Here is a 21,271-nt window from a genome sequence, read left to right as displayed (position 1 = left end):
CACACACACACACACACAAACACACACATGTATGTCACTGCAACAGAGAGCATTTTTATAGAAATTGGCAAATAAAATAAATAAAACTGGCATAAATCTAAAAAAAAAAATACATTTAAATCAAGGTCTGGTCCTAGAGCATAAACCCAAAGTGGAACGAACTTTCTATCTCATACACACACACACACACAAACACACACATGTATGTCCCTGTAACAGAGAGCATTTTTATAGAAATTGGCAAATAAAATAAACAAAACTGGCATAAATCTAAAAAAGAATTACATTTAAATCAAGGTCTGGTCCTAGAGCATAAACCCAAAGTGGAACGAACTTTTTATCTCACACACACACACACACACACACACACACACACACAATATCACACATGTATGTCACTGCAACAGAGAGCATTTTTATAGAAATTGGCAAATAAAATCAACTAAACTGGCATAAATCTGAAAAATGTCACATATGCAACATGGAACAAGCTTGTTCACACACACACACACACACACACACACACACACACACACACACCACAGTCATAGTGGTGACTTGTAATGGTTCTGCAAATGTATGTATAATAATTTGCAAAAGCAAATAATTCAAAATATATCAGAAAACAACAACAAATTCTAACTCTGACAAAAATACAGATTTTTTTATGTATTTCAAAATGTTTAAATAAATATTCACAAAATATATATATCAAAGTTGTGAGGAGAAGTTGAAGCATCACAAACAATAAAGTGAAAATGAATGAGTCTCTATGGCCCTCTATTGGATATATGTGGTCATTGCACTTTCTTTCTTTAATTATAATTTCTAAAGTTTTTCCACAAACCAGCAGATGTCAGTATTCTATCTCTAACACATAGAGCAATGACCAACAACTATTTAGATTTAATTAAGATCATCATTTAAGTGATTTTTTCTTTAAAAAATCATTTTTCATGAGCCAATTTATGGCCTAGTTATGTAATTGTGCAGTAAATAGGTAAAAAACTTCAAAATTTTCACAAAAACAGCATAAATGTATAGTTGAGAAGTAAATAAAAAAAATGATATATAGTTTTCCATATAAAAAATGTATATTTCCTTATGCAATTGCTCTTTAAAAGTTTGGGGTCTAAATGACCCCAAACAGCTTAAATGTTGTCCTTTTTTAACAGCGATTAAGGGTTAAGAAACCACAATTAGATCATAATAATCTAGCAAATTATAGACCCATTTCAAATCTTCCTTTTATGTCCAAAATATTAGAAAAAGTTGTGTCTGCCCAACTGGGCTCTTTCTTGCAAGAAAATGACACCTATGAAAAGTTTCAGTCTGGGTTCAGGCCGCACCATAGCACTGAAACTGCGCTCGTTAAAATCACAAATGATTTACTCTTAGCTTCTGACCAAGGCTGTATCTCAATACTAGTTTTACTTGATCTTAGTGCAGCGTTCGATACTATAGATCACACAATACTCTTAGATCGGCTACAAAACTATACCGGTGTTCAAGGACAAGCATTAAGCTGGTTCAGATCATACCTATCTGACCGCTACCATTTTGTCTATTTAAACGGAGAAAAATCGATCATAACTCCAGTAAACTATGGAGTGCCGCAAGGATCTGTGTTAGGCCCTCTATTATTCTCAATATATATGCTGCCACTTGGAAATATTATAAGGAAACATGGAATTAGTTTCCATTGTTATGCTGATGACACTCAACTATATATTTCATCACAGCCGGATGAAAACGCTAAATTATCCAAATTGACAGTGTGTTAAAGATATAAAAGATTGGATGACGCACAATTTTCTTTTATTAAATCCAGATAAGACAGAGGTAATACTTATCGGTTCAAAAAACCGCCCACAAAACCTCTCACACTACAACTTTAACATAGTAGGATGTCCTGTTACTTTATCCTCTACAGTAAAAGACCTGGGTGTTATATTAGATTGTAACTTGTCTTTTGAAAATCATATTTCATATGTTACAAGAACAGCCTTTTTCCACCTTAGAAACATTGCTAAGCTACGTAACATGCTATCAGTTTCTGACGCAGAAAAGTTAGTTCATGCATTCATGACCTCGAGACTAGATTACTGTAATGCTTTATTAGCTGGTTGTCCTGCATCCTCAATAAACAAGCTACAGTTAGTCCAGAATGCCGCCGCTAGAGTTCTAACTAGATCAAGAAAGTTTGACCATATAACACCGATTTTATCATCTCTACACTGGTTACCTATAAAGTCCCGTATTAATTACAAGGTATTGCTACTGACTTATAAAGCCCTAAACGGCTTAGCTCCAGTCTATTTAACGGATCTTCTATCGCCCTATAATCCATCGCGCTCTTTAAGATCACTAAATTCGAGGCTTTTGGTCATACCTAGGATATCCAGATCCACCAAAGGAGGGAGAGCATTTTCACATTTAGCACCAAAACTCTGGAATAGCCTTCCTGATACTGTTCGTTGCTCAGACTCGCTCTCCCAGTTTAAAACTAGATTAAAGACGCATCTCTTCAGCCAGGCATTTATATAATACTTTTAATCCTACAGTTAAATCCGACCTCTACTTCATAAACGCCAGAGGAGAACTGGCCCCCGACTGAGCCCGGGTTCTCCCAAGGTTTTTTTTTTTTTCATTAGGTCACCTGATGGAGTTTTTCGGTTCCTTGGCACTGTTGCCTTTGGCTTGCTCAGTTGGGGATACTTAAATTGATTAATCGATTCACCAGTGCTATTGATCTGCATTACCAAACGTGGATGTTTTACACCAGAAACAAACACTGATGTACTATTTTATTTAATACTGTGAAGCTGCTTTGATACAATCTGTATTGTGAAAAGCGCTATATAAATAAAGTTGACTTGACTTGACTTGACTTGACACCCCAAGTGTGTTTGTGCTGTTTCAGGGCGTCACTGAGGTTCTGTGTGAAGTTAGGGTTAGGCCTAGTTGTTGTACATAGTTGAGTGAACACACACACACACACACACACACGTGTATATGAACACACAGCGAGTGTGTTTGTGCTGTTGCAGGGCGTCACTGAGGTTCTGTGTGAAGCCTGTGATCAGCTGGGCTGGAAGAAACCCACCAAGATCCAGATCGAGGCCATTCCTGTGGCTCTGGAGGGTGAGCAGACACACACACTCTCTCTTACATACACTCACTCACACACACACACACACACACTTATACACTTACACACACTCTCTCTCTCTTACTCACTCACACTCTCTCTCTCCCTCTCCCTCTCTCTCTCTAACACGTGTGTGTGTGTGAGAGCAGGTTGTGACGTGATCGGTCTGGCGGAGAGTCTCTCTCTCTCTCTCTCTCTCTCTCTCAAACACGTGTGTGTGTCTCTCTCTCTCTCTCTCTCTCTCTCTCTCTCTCTCCCTCTCTCTCTCTCTCTCCCTCTCTCTCTCTCTGTCCATGTTAGTCTACGTCTTCCTCTCTCTATCTCTCTCTCTCTCCCTCTCTCTCTCTCTCTCTAACACGGGTGTGTGTGTGTGTGAGCAGGTTGTGACGTGATCGGTCTGGCGGAGTGTCTCTCTCTCTCTCTCCCTCTCTCTCTCTCTCTCTCTCTCTCTCTCTCTCTCTCCCTCTCTCTCTCTCTGTCCATGTTAGTCTACGTCTTCCTCTCTATCTCTCTCTCTCTCTCTCTCTCTCTCTCTCTCTCTCTCTCTCTCTCTCTCTCTAACACGGGTGTGTGTGTGTGTGTGAGCAGGTCGTGACGTGATCGGTCTGGCGGAGTGTCTCTCTCTCTCTCTCTCTCTCTCTCTCTCTCTCTCTCTAACACGTGTGTGTGTGTGTGTGTGTGTGAGCAGGTCGTGACGTGATCGGTCTGGCGGAGACGGGCTCGGGGAAGACGGGGGCGTTTGCTCTGCCGATCCTCCAGTCTCTGCTGGCGTCCGCTCAGCGTCTGCACTCGCTCGTCCTCACGCCCACCCGAGAGCTGGCCTTCCAGATCGCAGAGCAGTTCGACGCGCTCGGCTCCAGCATCGGCGTCAAGACCGGTACGCCATCACAGCATGCACTCGCTCACCACACCCTTCCCAGCATGCACTGTGACCAGCCAACACAATAACCCTTCCCAGCATGCACTTACTGTTAAATGTCTGTCCATAATAGCGCTGCATGTGCAGTGTGGTCATGTGATGCAGTAAGGGTTGTGAACACACTCTCATCAGTGTGTGTGTGTGTGTGTGTGTGTGTGTGTGTGTGTGTGTGTGTGTGTGTGTGTGTGTGTGTGTGTGTGTTTCAGCGGTTGTGGTCGGAGGGATCGATATGATGTCTCAGGCTCTGGTTCTGGCCAAGAAGCCGCACGTGGTCATCGGTAAGAGCTTACGAGCGCGTGATGTTCAGCCCGAATGTGTGGCCTGTTGAATCATGGGTAATAACCCTGCTCTGACCCGCAGCGACTCCGGGCCGCTTGATCGATCACCTGGAGAACACCAAAGGCTTCAACCTGAGAGCGCTCAAGTACCTGGTGATGGACGAGGCCGACCGCATTCTCAACATGGACTTTGAGTCTGAGGTACACACACACACACACACACAGAACAACACACACACACACAGAACAACACACACTCACAGAACAACACACACTCACTCACAGAACAACACACACTCACACACAGAACAACACACACACACACAGAACAACACACACTCACAGAACAACACACACTCACTCACAGAACAACACACACTCACTCACACACACACACACACACACACACAGAACAACACACACTCACAGAACAACACACACTCACTCACAGAACAACACACACTCACACACAGAACAACACACACACACACAGAACAACACACACTCACAGAACAACACACACTCACTCACAGAACAACACACACTCACTCACACACACACACACACACACACACACACACACACACACAGAACAACACACACTCACAGAACAACACACACTCACTCACAGAACAACACACACTCACTCACAGAACAACACACACTCACTCACAGAACAACACACACACACACACACACACACACACACACACACACACACACACACACACACAGAACAACACACACAGAACAACACACACTCACAGAACAACACACACTCACTCACAGAACAACACACACTCACTCACACACACACACACACACACACACACACACACACACACACACACACAGAACAACACACACTCACAGAACAACACACACTCACTCACAGAACAACACACACTCACTCACAGAACAACACACACACACACACACACACACAGAACAACACACACTCACAGAACAACACACACTCACAGAACAACACACACTCACTCACAGAACAACACACATTCACAGAACAACACACACTCACTCACAGAACAACACACACTCATTCACAGAACAACACACACTCACTCACAGAACAACACACACACACTCACAGAACAACACACACTCACTCACAGAACAACACACACTCACAGAACAACACACACTCACTCACAGAACAACACACACTCACTCACAGAACAACACACACTCACTCACAGAACAACACACACTCACTCACAGAACAACACACACTCACTCACAGAACAACACACACTCACTCACAGAACAACACACACTCACTCACAGAACAACACACACTCACTCACAGAACAACACACACTCACACACAGAACAACACACACTCACTCACAGAACAACACACACACACTCACAGAACAACACACACTCACACACAGAACAACTCACACTCACTCACAGAACAACACACACTCACTCACAGAACAACACACACTCACTCACAGAACAACACACACACACTCACAGAACAACACACACTCACTCACAGAACAACACACACTCACTCACAGAACAACACACACTCACTCACAGAACAACACACACTCACTCACAGAACAACACACACTCACTCACAGAACAACACACACTCATTCACAGAACAACACACACTCACTCACAGAACAACACACACTCACTCACAGAACAACACACACTCACAGAACAACACACACTCACTCACAGAACAACACACACACACTCACAGAACAACACACACTCACTCACAGAACAACACACACTCACTCACAGAACAACACACACTCACTCACAGAACAACACACACTCACACACAGAACAACTCACACTCACTCACAGAACAACACACACTCACTCACAGAACAACACACACTCATTCACAGAACAACACACACACACTCACAGAACAACACACACACACACTCACAGAACAACACACACACACTCACAGAACAACACACACTCACTCACAGAACAACACACACTCACTCACAGAACAACACACACTCACTCACAGAACAACACACACTCACACACAGAACAACACACACTCACTCACAGAACAACACACACACACTCACAGAACAACACACACTCACACACAGAACAACTCACACTCACTCACAGAACAACACACACTCACTCACAGAACAACACACACTCACTCACAGAACAACTCACACACACTCACAGAACAACACACACTCACTCACAGAACAACTCACACACACTCACAGAACAACACACACTCACTCACAGAACAACACACACTCACTCACAGAACAACTCACACTCACTCACAGAACAACACACACTCACTCACAGAACAACACACACTCATTCACAGAACAACACACACTCACTCACAGAACAACACACACTCACTCACAGAACAACACACACTCACTCACAGAACAACACACACTCACTCACAGAACAACACACACTCACAGAACAACACACACACACACACACTCACAGAACAACACACACACACACTCACAGAACAACACACACACACACACACTCACAGAACAACACACACTCACTCACAGAACAACACACACTCACTCACAGAACAACACACTCACTCACAGAACAACTCACACTCACTCACAGAACAACACACACACACTCACACACACACACTCACAGAACAACACACACTCACTCACAGAACAACACACACTCACTCACAGAACAACACACACTCACTCACAGAACAACACACACTCACTCACAGAACAACACACACTCACAGAACAACACACACTCACTCACAGAACAACACACACTCACTCACAGAACAACACACACTCACTCACTCAGAACAACTCACACTCACTCACAGAACAACACACACTCACTCACAGAACAACACACACTCACTCACAGAACAACACACACTCACAGAACAACACACTCACTCACAGAACAACACTCACTCACAGAACAACACACACACACTCACAGAACACACACTCACTCACAGAACAACACACACTCACTCACAGAACAACACACACACACTCACAGAACAACACACACACACACTCACAGAACAACACACACTCACTCACAGAACAACACACACTCACTCACAGAACAACACACACTCACTCACAGAACAACACACACTCACTCACAGAACAACACACACTCACACACAGAACAACACACTTACTCACAGAACAACACACACACACTCACAGAACAACACACACACACTCACAGAACACACACTCACTCACAGAACAACACACACTCACTCACAGAACAACACACACACACTCACAGAACAACACACACACACACTCACAGAACAACACACACTCACTCACAGAACAACACACACTCACTCACAGAACAACACACACTCACTCACAGAACAACACACACTCACTCACAGAACAACACACACTCACTCACAGAACAACACACACTCACTCACAGAACAACACACACACTCACAGAACAACTCACACTCACTCACAGAACAACACACACTCACTCACAGAACAACACACACACTCACAGAACAACACACACTCACTCACAGAACAACACACACTCACACACAGAACAACACACACTCACTCACAGAACAACACACACTCACTCACAGAACAACACACACTCACTCACAGAACAACTCACACTCACTCACAGAACAACACACACTCACTCACAGAACAACACACACTCACTCACAGAACAACACACACTCACTCACAGAACAACACACACTCACTCACAGAACAACACACACTCACTCACAGAACAACACACACACACTCACAGAACAACACACACACACTCACAGAACAACACACACACACTCACAGAACACACACTCACTCACAGAACAACACACACTCACTCACAGAACAACACACACACACTCACAGAACAACACACACACACACACTCACAGAACAACACACACTCACTCACAGAACAACACACACTCACTCACAGAACAACACACACTCACTCACAGAACAACACACACTCACTCACAGAACAACACACACTCACACACAGAACAACACACACTCACTCACAGAACAACACACACTCACTCACAGAACAACACACACTCACTCACAGAACAACTCACACTCACTCACAGAACAACACACACTCACTCACAGAACAACACACACTCACTCACAGAACAACACACACTCACTCACAGAACAACACACACTCACTCACAGAACAACACACACACACTCACAGAACAACACACACACACACTCACAGAACAACACACACTCACTCACAGAACAACACACACACACTCACAGAACAACACACACTCACTCACAGAACAACACACACTCACAGAACAACACACACTCACTCACAGAACAACTCACACTCACTCACAGAACAACACACACTCACTCACAGAACAACACACACTCACTCACAGAACAACACACACTCACTCACAGAACAACACACACTCACTCACAGAACAACACACACACACTCACAGAACAACACACACACACACTCACAGAACAACACACACACACTCACAGAACAACACACACTCACTCACAGAACAACACACACTCACTCACAGAACAACACACACTCACTCACAGAACAACACACACTCACTCACAGAACAACACACACACACTCACAGAACAACACACACACACTCACAGAACAACACACACACACACACACTCACAGAACAACACACACACACTCACAGAACAACACACACTCACTCACAGAACAACACACACACACTCACAGAACAACACACACACACACACACTCACAGAACAACACACACACACTCACAGAACAACACACACTCACAGAACAACACACACTCACTCACAGAACAACACACACTCACTCACAGAACAACACACACACACTCACAGAACAACACACACACACTCACAGAACAACACACACACACACACACACTCACAGAACAACTCACACTCACTCACAGAACAACACACACACACTCACAGAACAACACACACTCACTCACAGAACAACACACACACACTCACAGAACAACACACACTCACTCACAGAACAACTCACACTCACTCACAGAACAACACACACACACTCACAGAACAACACACACTCACTCACAGAACAACACACACTCACTCACAGAACAACACACACACACTCACAGAACAACACACACTCACTCACAGAACAACTCACACTCACTCACAGAACAACACACACACACACTCACAGAACAACTCACACTCACTCACAGAACAACACACACTCACTCACAGAACAACACACACACACTCACAGAACAACACACACACACTCACAGAACAACACACACACACACACACTCACAGAACAACTCACACTCACTCACAGAACAACACACACTCACTCACAGAACAACACACACACACTCACAGAACAACACACACTCACTCACAGAACAACACACACACACTCACAGAACAACACACACTCACTCACAGAACAACACACACTCACTCACAGAACAACTCACACTCACTCACAGAACAACACACACTCACTCACAGAACAACACACACTCACTCACAGAACAACACACACACACTCACAGAACAACACACACTCACTCACAGAACAACACACACTCACTCACAGAACAACACACACTCACTCACAGAACAACACACACACACTCACAGAACAACACACACTCACTCACAGAACAACACACACTCACTCACAGAACAACTCACACTCACTCACAGAACAACACACACTCACTCACAGAACAACACACACTCACTCACAGAACAACACACACTCACTCACAGAACAACACACACACACTCACAGAACAACACACACACACACTCACAGAACAACACACACACACACTCACAGAACAACACACACACACTCACAGAACAACACACACTCACTCACAGAACAACACACACTCACTCACAGAACAACACACACTCACTCACAGAACAACACACACTCACTCACAGAACAACACACACTCACTCACAGAACAACACACACTCACTCACAGAACAACACACACACACTCACAGAACAACACACACTCACTCACAGAACAACACACACTCACTCACAGAACAACACACACACACTCACAGAACAACACACACTCACTCACAGAACAACACACACTCACTCACAGAACAACACACACACTCACAGAACAACACACACTCACTCACAGAACAACACACACTCACTCACAGAACAACACACACTCACTCACAGAACAACACACACACACTCACAGAACAACACACACTCACTCACAGAACAACACACACACACTCACAGAACAACACACACTCACTCACAGAACAACACACACTCACTCACAGAACAACACACACTCACTCACAGAACAACACACACACACTCACAGAACAACACACACTCACTCACAGAACAACACACACTCACTCACAGAACAACACACACTCACTCACAGAACAACTCACACTCACTCACAGAACAACTCACACACACTCACAGAACAACACACACTCACTCACAGAACAACACACACTCACTCACAGAACAACTCACACTCACTCACAGAACAACACACACACACTCACAGAACAACACACACTCACTCACAGAACAACACACACTCACTCACAGAACAACACACACTCACTCACAGAACAACTCACACTCATACCACTATATATATATATTATACAGTTGTAATCAAAATTATTAAACCCCCATTGCAAATCAGGTTTATTGGCAGAATGTGCAGACTTTCAGCTGTTTGCAATGAACAAATCAAGCAGAAGTAAGTGAATAGCTCTACACAACTAATGTTCTGAGTGGTTTCCCCAAATTTAACTGAAAATGGAACTTTTAATGACTTCTGCAGTCTCAGAGTTATTCACCCCCTGGATAGACTCCCTCAGACCAGCGCAGATCTGCAGAACAGGGGTCGTCTCGCTCATCAAGGGCTTCATTAGCCCAGATCTGCAGAACAGGGGTCGTCTCGCTCATCAAGGGCTTCATTAGCGGCAGCAGGCGTGCTAGAGCTAAAACACATGACATATCTGAACTGGTGAGGTTTGTGGAGTGTCACATTTGACTGCATGCCAGAAGAATGGTCCATTAAGTAAAGAGAAGATTTCATCGCCCTTCACAAACAAGGAGCAGGATACAGAAAGATAGCGAAGGCACTAAATGTTCCTCGAGACACCGTTGGAAGTGATGGAACAGTGATTACTCTACCTGGACGATCAGAAAACCCTCGAGTGACTGCAGAAGACCCACAGCAACCCTGGGTGGCCACAGGCTCTGAGGTTTCATCTGCACAGTAGAGCTCGTACTAAATGCCAGAACTCAAAGACTACACCACTACTGACTACACCACTACTGACTACACCACTACTGACTACACCACTACTGACTACACCACTACTGACTACACCACTACTGACCACACCACTACTGACTACACCACTACTGACCACACCACTACTGACTACACCACTACTGACTACACCACTACTGACCCGAAGACTACACCACTACTGACTCAAAGACTATACCACTACTGACTACACCACTACTGACTACACCACTACTGACTACACCACTACTGACCCGAAGACTACACCACTACTGACTATACCTCTACTGACTACACCACTACTGACTACACCACTACTGACTACACCACCACTGACCCAAAGACTACACCACCACTGACCCAAAGACTACACCACTACTGAATACACCACTACTGACCCAAAGACTACACCACCACTGACCCAAAGACTACACCACCACTGACCCAAAGACTACACCACCACTGACCCAAAGACTACACCACCACTGACCCGAAGACTACACCACTACTGACTATACCTCTACTGACTACACCACTACTGACTACACCACTACTGACCCAAAGACTGCACCACCACTGACCCCAAGACTACACCACTACTGACTACACCACTACTGACTACATCACTACTGACTACATCACTACTGACCCAAAGACTACACCACTACTGACCCCAAGACTACACCACTACTGACTACACCACTACTGACTACACCACTACTGACTACACCACTACTGACTACACCACTACTGACCACACCACTACTGACCACACCACTACTGACTACACCACTACTGACCCGAAGACTACACCACTACTGACTCAAAGACTATACCACTACTGACTACACCACTACTGACTACACCACTACTGACCCGAAGACTACACCACTACTGACTATACCTCTACTGACTACACCACTACTGACTACACCACTACTGACTACACCACCACTGACCCAAAGACTACACCACCACTGACCCAAAGACTACACCACTACTGAATACACCACTACTGACTCCAAGACTACACCACCACTGACCCAAAGACTACACCACCACTGACCCAAAGACTACACCACCACTGACCCAAAGACTACACCACCACTGACCCAAAGACTACACCACTACTGACCTCAAGACTACACCACCACTGACCCAAAGACTACACCACCACTGACCCAAAGACTACACCACTACTGAATACACCACTACTGACTACACCACTACTGACCTCAAGACTACACCACCACTGACCCAAAGACTACACCACCACTGACCCAAAGACTACACCACTACTGAATACACCACTACTGACTCCAAGACTACACCACCGCTGACCCCAAGACTACACCACCACTGACCCAAAGACTACACCACCACTGACCCAAAGACTACACCACCACTGACTCCAAGACTACACCACCACTGACCCAAAGACTACACCACTACTGACCCAAAGACTACACCACTACTGAATACACCACTACTGACTCCAAGACTACACCACCGCTGACCCCAAGACTACACCACCACTGACCCAAAGACTACACCACCACTGACCCAAAGACTACACCACCACTGACTCCAAGACTACACCACCACTGACCCAAAGACTACACCACTACTGACCCAAAGACTACACCACTACTGAATACACCACTACTGACTCCAAGACTACACCACCGCTGACCCCAAGACTACACCACTACTGACCCCAAGACTACACCACCACTGACCCAAAGACTACACCACCACTGACCCAAAGACTACACCACCACTGACTCCAAGACTACACCACCACTGACCCAAAGACTACACCACTACTGACCCAAAGACTACACCACTACTGAATACACCACCACTGACCCAAAGACTACACCACCACTGACCCAAAGACTACACCACCACTGACTCCAAGACTACACCACCACTGACCCAAAGACTACACCACTACTGACCCAAAGACTACACCACTACTGAATACACCACTACTGACTCCAAGACTACACCACCACTGACCCCAAGACTACACCACCACTGACCCAAAGACTACATCACCACTGACCCCAAGACTACACCACCCAAAGACTACACCACCGCTGACCCAAAGACTACACCACCGCTGACCCAAATACTACACCACCACTGACCCACAGACTACACCACTACTGACTACACCACTACTGACCCAAAGACTACACCACTACTGACTACACCACCGCTGACCCAAAGACTACACCACCGCTGACCCAAATACTACACCACCGCTGACCCCAAGACTACACCACTACTGACCCCAAGACCACACCACCGCTGACCCAAAGACCACCACTACAGACCCCAAGACTACACCACCGCTGACCCAAAGTCCACCACTACTGACCCCAAGACTACACCACTACTGACCCCAAGACTCTCTCTCTCTCTTGATAGTCCATCGTATCCGATGATGACATTCCACTTCATTTGCGGTGTACTCTTTTATGACTGTAGAGTCCAATCCTTGATCCACAAATTTTATTACATATTGGGCATGTGAAGTCTGAGTTTGTAGAGGCAGACATGGTTGCATGTCTCCGTAGTCTTTTTTGTTGTTTCCTTATATTCCTCTCCGATTCCAGCTGCACTATTCCTGTGTGGCAGAGCTGCTTCCAGGTGGTTCGGTTTGCTGCGAATTCCTCAAGGCATGATGGATTAATTTGACACTTTACTAGTGATGTTTTTAGTTGGTCTTTGTACCGCTTTTTCTGACCCCCTGCAGAACTGCGGCCATGGTGCAGCTGACCATAAAGTATTTGTCGTGGTAGACGATCTTGAGGCATCCTAATAACATGCCCCAGCCAGCGTAGTTGATGTTCAGTGACTGTTGCCTCCATACTCTTGCAGTTTGTTCTAGCAAGCACTTCAGAATGTGGTACATGGTCATAGCATGTGATCCCCAAGATTCGCTGCAAACACCTTATATGGAAACGCTCCAGCAATCTTAGGTGATGGCTGTATATGACCCAGGCTTCACAGCTGTAAAGAAGAGTGGTGATGCACACAGCTTTATAGATGGTAACTTTAGTGCCCAATTGAAGGTGCTTATTTTGAAAGACCTTGCGTCGAAGTTTGCCAAAGGCTGCAGAAGCTTGCCTTATCCGATTATTTATTTCGTAATCGAGATTGCAGTCCTCTGATACAATGCTGCCTAGATACTTAAAGGATGGCACTATTGTAAGTGGTTGTTGTTCTATGGTAAAAACAGGCATGGTAGGTGGAGGGTAAAGCCTCCATTGGCATATCACTTCAGTTTTGGTGGTATTAACTGACAAACCCAATCTGCTATAGGTCTTCACAGCAGCATCAAGGATAATTTGCAGGTCTTCTGGGGTATGTGCCACGAACACGCAGTCGTCAGCATACTGCAACTCAAGGATCCGCATTACTGAGATCTTAGTGGCGGCCTGGAACCTTCGAATATTAAAGAGATTTCCATCCAACCTGAAGTCAACCTTGATCCCAATACTGCTTTCAAGCTTATCGTACAGAAGCTTTGTGACACAAAGGAGGTAGATATTAAAAAGTACCGGTGCCAGCACACATCCTTGTCTTACCCCAGTGCGTACTCCAAAAGGTTCTGACTCCTGACCACCTGTGGTCACACGAGCTACCATCCCTTCATGGAACTGTGACAGGATGTTACAAAACTTTTTTGGACAGCCAAATTTTGTTAAGATGTCCCAGAGCAGCTCTCGATTCACAGTGTCGAATGCTTTGGAGAGATCGACAAATGCCATGAAGAGGTCCTGATGTTGTTCACGGCATTTTTCTTGGAGCTGTCTCACTGTGAAAATCATGTCCACAGTACTCCGATTCTTTCTGAAGCCACACTGTGACTCTGGCAACAAATGGTTAGGTTTTCCACCAGCCTACGTAGCATGATTTTTGCCAGGACCTTACCTGCGACTGCTAGCAGCGATATACCTCACCTGTTGCTACAAATAGATTTTTCACCCTTGTTTTTATATAAAGTGACAATGTTTGCATCTCTCCATTGTTGAGGGACACACTCCTGTTCCCAGACCTGCAGGATGTATTGATGAATCATCCTGGTACACAGGTAGCCACCCTGTTTAAGGAGCTCCGATGGGATGCCATCATTGCCAGGGGACTTATTATCTTTGAGGGAGTTGATCGCTGCTAGCACCTCTAGAAATGTTGGAAGATAATCAAGGGCTTGGATAGGTGGTCGATTTGGTAGCTCCTTCAAGATGGAATGATCAATTGGTGACTGATGGTTAAGGAGAACTTCAAAATATTCAGCCCACCGTGCCAAGATCTGTTTCCTGTCTTTTAAAATTGTTAGTCCATCTGCTGCTTTTAAAGGTGTAATAGAACAATGCCTAGGTCCATATATGACTTTTAAAGAGTTGTAGAAGTTATACATATCGTTCTTATCAGCATATGATTGAATTTCTTGAGCCTTGTTCAACCACCATGAATTCTGTAGAGTACGTAAAGTTGTCTGTACCTCCTTGCGTGCTGTTTGCCATTGCTGCCGAAGGATGGTGGATGCAGGGCAGCTGATGAAAGCCCTGTATGCTCTGCGCTTAGTTTCCAGCATGGAAATGATGGCATCAGAGTTCTCATCAAACCAGTCCTGATGTTTTCTGGTTTTGTAGCCTATAGAATCGACTGCCGTTTCATGTAACATTAAGGCAATGGATGCCCATTTCTGATCTATGGTGTAATCAGAACACAGAATGGACTCACACTCTGATGACCTCATACCTATTGAACGCCGTAGCCTATTCCTTGGTGAAGCTGACTTTAGCATAGCACAATTCAGTTGCTTTTTGGTGGATTTCCTGAGACGCTGTGGGGGGCACACTTTGAAATGGAGCTTGGTAATAATCAAGCGGTGATCCGTCCAACACTCTGCACCTCTCATGGCCCGGGTCAACAGAACATCACTAATGTCAGCACGTCTTGCTATGACATAGTCAATCAGATGCCAGTGCTTAGATCGTGGATGCATCCAAGATGTTTTATATTTGGTTTTCTGCTGAAACAATGTGTTGGTAATAGTGAGGTCATGCTCTGCGCAGAGTGTTAGCAGCCTAAGACCATTTGCATTCACCTGCCCAACACCATGTCTACCCATTTTTCCACGCCATAAATCGTTATTTCTTCCCACCCTAGCATTAAAATCACCCAGAAGGAATATCTTATCATTCCTAGGGATACGCTGAAGGGTGTCATCTAATAGCTGATAGAATCCATCCTTCACACTGTCATCTGATGGTAACGTGGGCGCGTATGCACTTAGTAGAGTAGCATAGCGTGCTTTTGCTAGGGGGATACGGAGGGTCATCAACCTCTCACTTACTCCGATTGGTGTTTCAGTGAGACAGGGCAGGAGACTGTTCTTGATTGCCATTCCCACACCGTGCTGATGCTTGTTACCAGGGGGATAGCCTCTCCAGAAGAAGGTGTATCCTCCTCTCTCTTCTTTCAGCGAGCCTTCACCCAGCAGCCTTGTCTCACTAAGGGCAGCGATATCCACATTATAGCGCTTCAGTTCCTCAGAGATCAGTGCAGTCCTCCTATGAGGTCTGTTACCCTCATTGTCCAGGAGAGTCCTGACATTCCATGTTGCCAATTTAAAAGGAATTATTTTCTTATTTCGACCGCAAGTTGGAATTCCCAGTAGGCGCGGTAACCTACCCAGGAGATTGTAGAGTGGGCAATTTTTAGGCCACCTTTTCTAGGCCCTTCCCAAATAGGGTGAGCAGTGTGGCCCCTAAATAGGGCTGCTCAGTCGCACGGGGGGCTGCCGAAAGCAGCATCCACTCAATCCAAGCTGCTAGCGACCATATACCCCATGCCGCTGCCGTGTAGAGTTCTAGCTAGAAGCTTCCAGGCCATTCTTCCCTGCTCCCGTCACCAGATACCCCATCGCCGCCAGACTTCAACCAAATATGAGATCAGAGTATTTTACACCGTGGTCAGAGGTGGAGACCTGCGCAAAGGGAAAGTTTTTAAAGTGCCATAGGGGGTGCACAGGCCCCAGTAACACTATCTTCACCATAGTTTGGAATATCCCGGTGGCATGGGTGACCCAAGACGACCAGTTCCAAAATATAGTTGCAGGAGGCTGCTGGAACTTCCGACTGTCAGGAGACAGCCTAATGTGCGCCTCCGACACATGCTTTTTCCTCTCAGGGTATGCTCCCGTAGCCTTGATCTCAATAGACTAACCTGCAAGGCAGCAGGGCTACACCACTACTGACCCCAAGACTACACCACTACTGACCCCAAGACTACACCACTACTGACCCCAAGACTACACCACTACTGACCCCAAGACTACACCACTACTGACCCCAAGACTACACCACCACTGACCCAAAGACTACACCACCACTGACCCCAAGACTACACCACTACTGACCTCAAGACTACACCACTACTGACCCCAAGACTACACCACTACTGACCCCAAGACTACACCACTACTGACCCCAAGACTACACCACTACTGACCCCAAGACTACACCACTACTGACCCCAAGACTACACCACTACTGACCCCAAGACTACACCACTACTGACCCCAAGACTACACCACTACTGACCCAAAGACTACACCACTACTGACCCCAAGACTACACCACTACTGACCTCAAGACTACACCACTACTGACCCCAAGACTACACCACTACTGACCCCAAGACTACACCACTACTGACCCCAAGACTACACCACTACTGACCCCAAGACTACACCACTACTGACCCCAAGATTACACCACTACTGACCCCAAGACTACACCACTACTGACCCCAAGACTACACCACTACTGACCCCAAGACTACACCACTACTGACCCCAAGACTACACCACTACTGACCCCAAGACTACACCACTACTGACCCCAAGACTACACCACTACTGACCCCAAGACTACACCACTACTGACCCAAAGACTACACCACTACTGACCCTAACGCACTATGAAAAGAGCTGAAAATCATATAAATAAGCCACAGAAGCTTTGGGTTTCTGTTCTGTGGAGCGATGAAGCAAAACTGGAGCTGTTCGTCCCTGTGGATCAGCGGTGTGTCTGGAGGAAGAAGAATGAGGCATCAGCTGTGAAGAACTCTGTCTACACTTCAGCATGTGGAGCTCGTGATGCTCTCGTCTACAGTTCAGCATGAGGAGCTTGTGATGCTCTCGTCTACAGTTCAGCATGAGGAGCTTGTGATGCTCTCGGCTGATGTATATCCTCCGGCTCTGGAAACCTGCAGCGAGTGGAAGGAGAGATGGAGTCACTGAAGTATCAGGAGATCCTGGGAGAAAACATCATGCCGTCAGTGAGGAAGATGACGCTTGGGCCTTCAACAGGACAATGATCCCAAGCATTCCTCAGATTCCAGCAAGGCTTAGTTGCAGAAGAAGTCCTGGGAGATACAGCGGCATCACAGTCTCCTGACTCGAACCCCATAGAACATCTCTGGTGGGATTTGAAGAAGGCGCTTGCAGAACACAAGCCCAATAATAGCCATTGCTCATGAGGAATGGGCTCAGATCCCTCAGAAGCTGCTGACTGGCTCTACATCTCGCTTGCAGCAGCTCGGAACAGCAGAAGACTGATCTACTAAGAGCTAAAGATGATCTACTAAGAGCTAAAGGTGCTTGCCATGAAGGGGGTGAATAATTTTGAGACTGCAGAAGTCAATAGAAGTTGCATTTCCAGTTGAATATGGGTAAACCACTCGAAAAGTTTGTGTTGAGCTATATCACTTTTGCTTGATTTGTTCATTGCAAACACCTGAAAGTCTGTTAATTTTGCCAATAATCCTGGTTTGCAATGGGGATGAATAATTTTGATCACAACTGTATATAGAGCTCAATGATATGATGACAGAAGGTGAGCTCAGGTGTTTGTGTTTCAGGTGGATAAAGTCCTGAAGGTCATTCCGCGCGACAGACGCACATTCCTGTTTTCGGCCACCATGACTAAAAAGGTAAAGGCCTGCATGTGTGTGAAGTGGCCGCTGATGCGGTCGAGCGACTGTTGATGTGCTCTGGTCTCACTGGTTTCAGTCTGTTGATGTGCTCTGGTCTCACTGGTTTCAGGTGCAGAAGCTTCAGCGAGCTGCTCTACGGGACCCCGTCAAGTGCAGCGTTTCCACCAAATACGCCACCGTCGACAAACTGCAGCAGTACTACATATTCATCCCATCAAAGTACAAGGTTCCTTCAGCTCCTCCGTCCTTCTGTTGTCACTCTCCTCAGACGTGTGTATCAGACGTGTTTCTAGGGCTGTGTTGAAAAAATCGATTCACCGATTCTGAATCGATTTTCATATTAATTTCTAAAGATCGATCCGTAACTCAGAGGATCGATTTTCCCCGTGAACTTTAACTTGCTGCGTCATTGAATTCACGCATGCGCGCGAGGTGGAAGGACATTAAAACAACGTCAGTAACGTTAAGCATGCGGTTGCTTTGAAAACTCCAGAAACGCTCAAAGCTGCGATCTGACACCATTTCGGGTTCAGAAGCAATGCAGAGAACGAGCTTGACAAAAGCAAAGGTTTTCTAAAGGTTTTGTAAGTTCAAATTTTATTTACATTCTGTGTAGAGATGCGCGGTTGGCGGTTACAGCCGCGGACTCCGCGGATAAACCGTGGATCGGGCGGATGACGTGACGAAAAATTATATTTTAATTAAATTCGGATGGGTGGCGGGCGGTTAACCAATCAAATAAAAAATGTTATGTATGCATACATTAAGTGGATGGCGGGCGGGTGCGGTTTTGAAAATTGGTCAAAAACGATGGTGCGGAGACTGCGGACGGATGAGTTTTGTGATGCGGTTGAAGTAATAGCCCATCCGCGCATCTCTACTCTGTTTACTGTGAAGCCAGTAACCAACAATCTGTTTACATTTGCACTGGCTTAGAACAAATGTGTTCTAAATGTTGATCATTAAAATAAAAAATAAAGGTGCATTTGCATCTGAACTATAGCAGCTTTTTGGAAAATTCTTAATGTCATTTTTAATAATACATCAGGTTCGCGTCTAAATAATCGGTCTACTGGTGCTGATATACCTCTGCGTCCTCGGTCGTCTACACCAGTGCAAGTTTGTGAAAGCAGTTGTATCAACACTCTGGAAGGGGGATTGTTCTTTACAACCACCAATACTCCATTAATTTGCAGTTGAATGTCTATAATAATAGTATCAATATGTTGCATAACTACAGTCCTGTAATTCAGGTAACAGCTGGAAAAAAATGCTTTTTTCAAAAACCATTATCTAAATCTCGAAGATCGGATCGGATCGAATCGGATCGAATCGAATCGAATAATGATAATCGATTCAAGATCTTGAGAATCGGAATCGAATCGATTCTTGAAATTTGAATCGAAACCCAGCCCTACGTGTTTCAGCCCTCATGAACGCTCATGTGTGAGTCTGTGTGTGTGTTAGGACTGTTACCTGGTCTCTATCCTCAATGAACTGGCCGGAAA

At 45.4% G+C, this 21,271-nt stretch overlaps 1 protein-coding gene across 2 annotated transcripts in view; it reads left to right on the top strand.

The window, feature by feature from the left end:
• ddx47 (DEAD (Asp-Glu-Ala-Asp) box polypeptide 47) overlaps positions 1–21,271 on the top strand; it is a 39,208-nt gene that overhangs the window by 4,215 nt on the left and 13,722 nt on the right. Inside the window, exons 2-8 of one of the 2 annotated variants that reach the window (XM_081354317.1) lie at positions 3,051–3,144; positions 3,840–4,028; positions 4,277–4,348; positions 4,431–4,549; positions 19,689–19,760; positions 19,873–19,989; positions 21,231–21,271. The exon at positions 21,231–21,271 is cut by the window's right edge and continues 106 nt beyond it. In XM_081354317.1, the coding sequence (XP_081210443.1) occupies positions 3,051–3,144; positions 3,840–4,028; positions 4,277–4,348; positions 4,431–4,549; positions 19,689–19,760; positions 19,873–19,989; positions 21,231–21,271 (704 nt within the window). The remainder of the gene's footprint in view (positions 1–3,050; positions 3,145–3,839; positions 4,029–4,276; positions 4,349–4,430; positions 4,550–19,688; positions 19,761–19,872; positions 19,990–21,230) is intronic. The other variant, XM_081354318.1, reaches the window with a different exon arrangement.

This window comes from Scardinius erythrophthalmus (assembly GCF_964197995.2).
Source record: "Scardinius erythrophthalmus genome assembly, chromosome: 1".
NCBI lineage: Eukaryota > Metazoa > Chordata > Actinopteri > Cypriniformes > Leuciscidae > Scardinius > Scardinius erythrophthalmus.
Note: the sequence above shows the minus strand (reverse complement) of the source record. Positions and strands in the feature narration are given on the sequence as shown.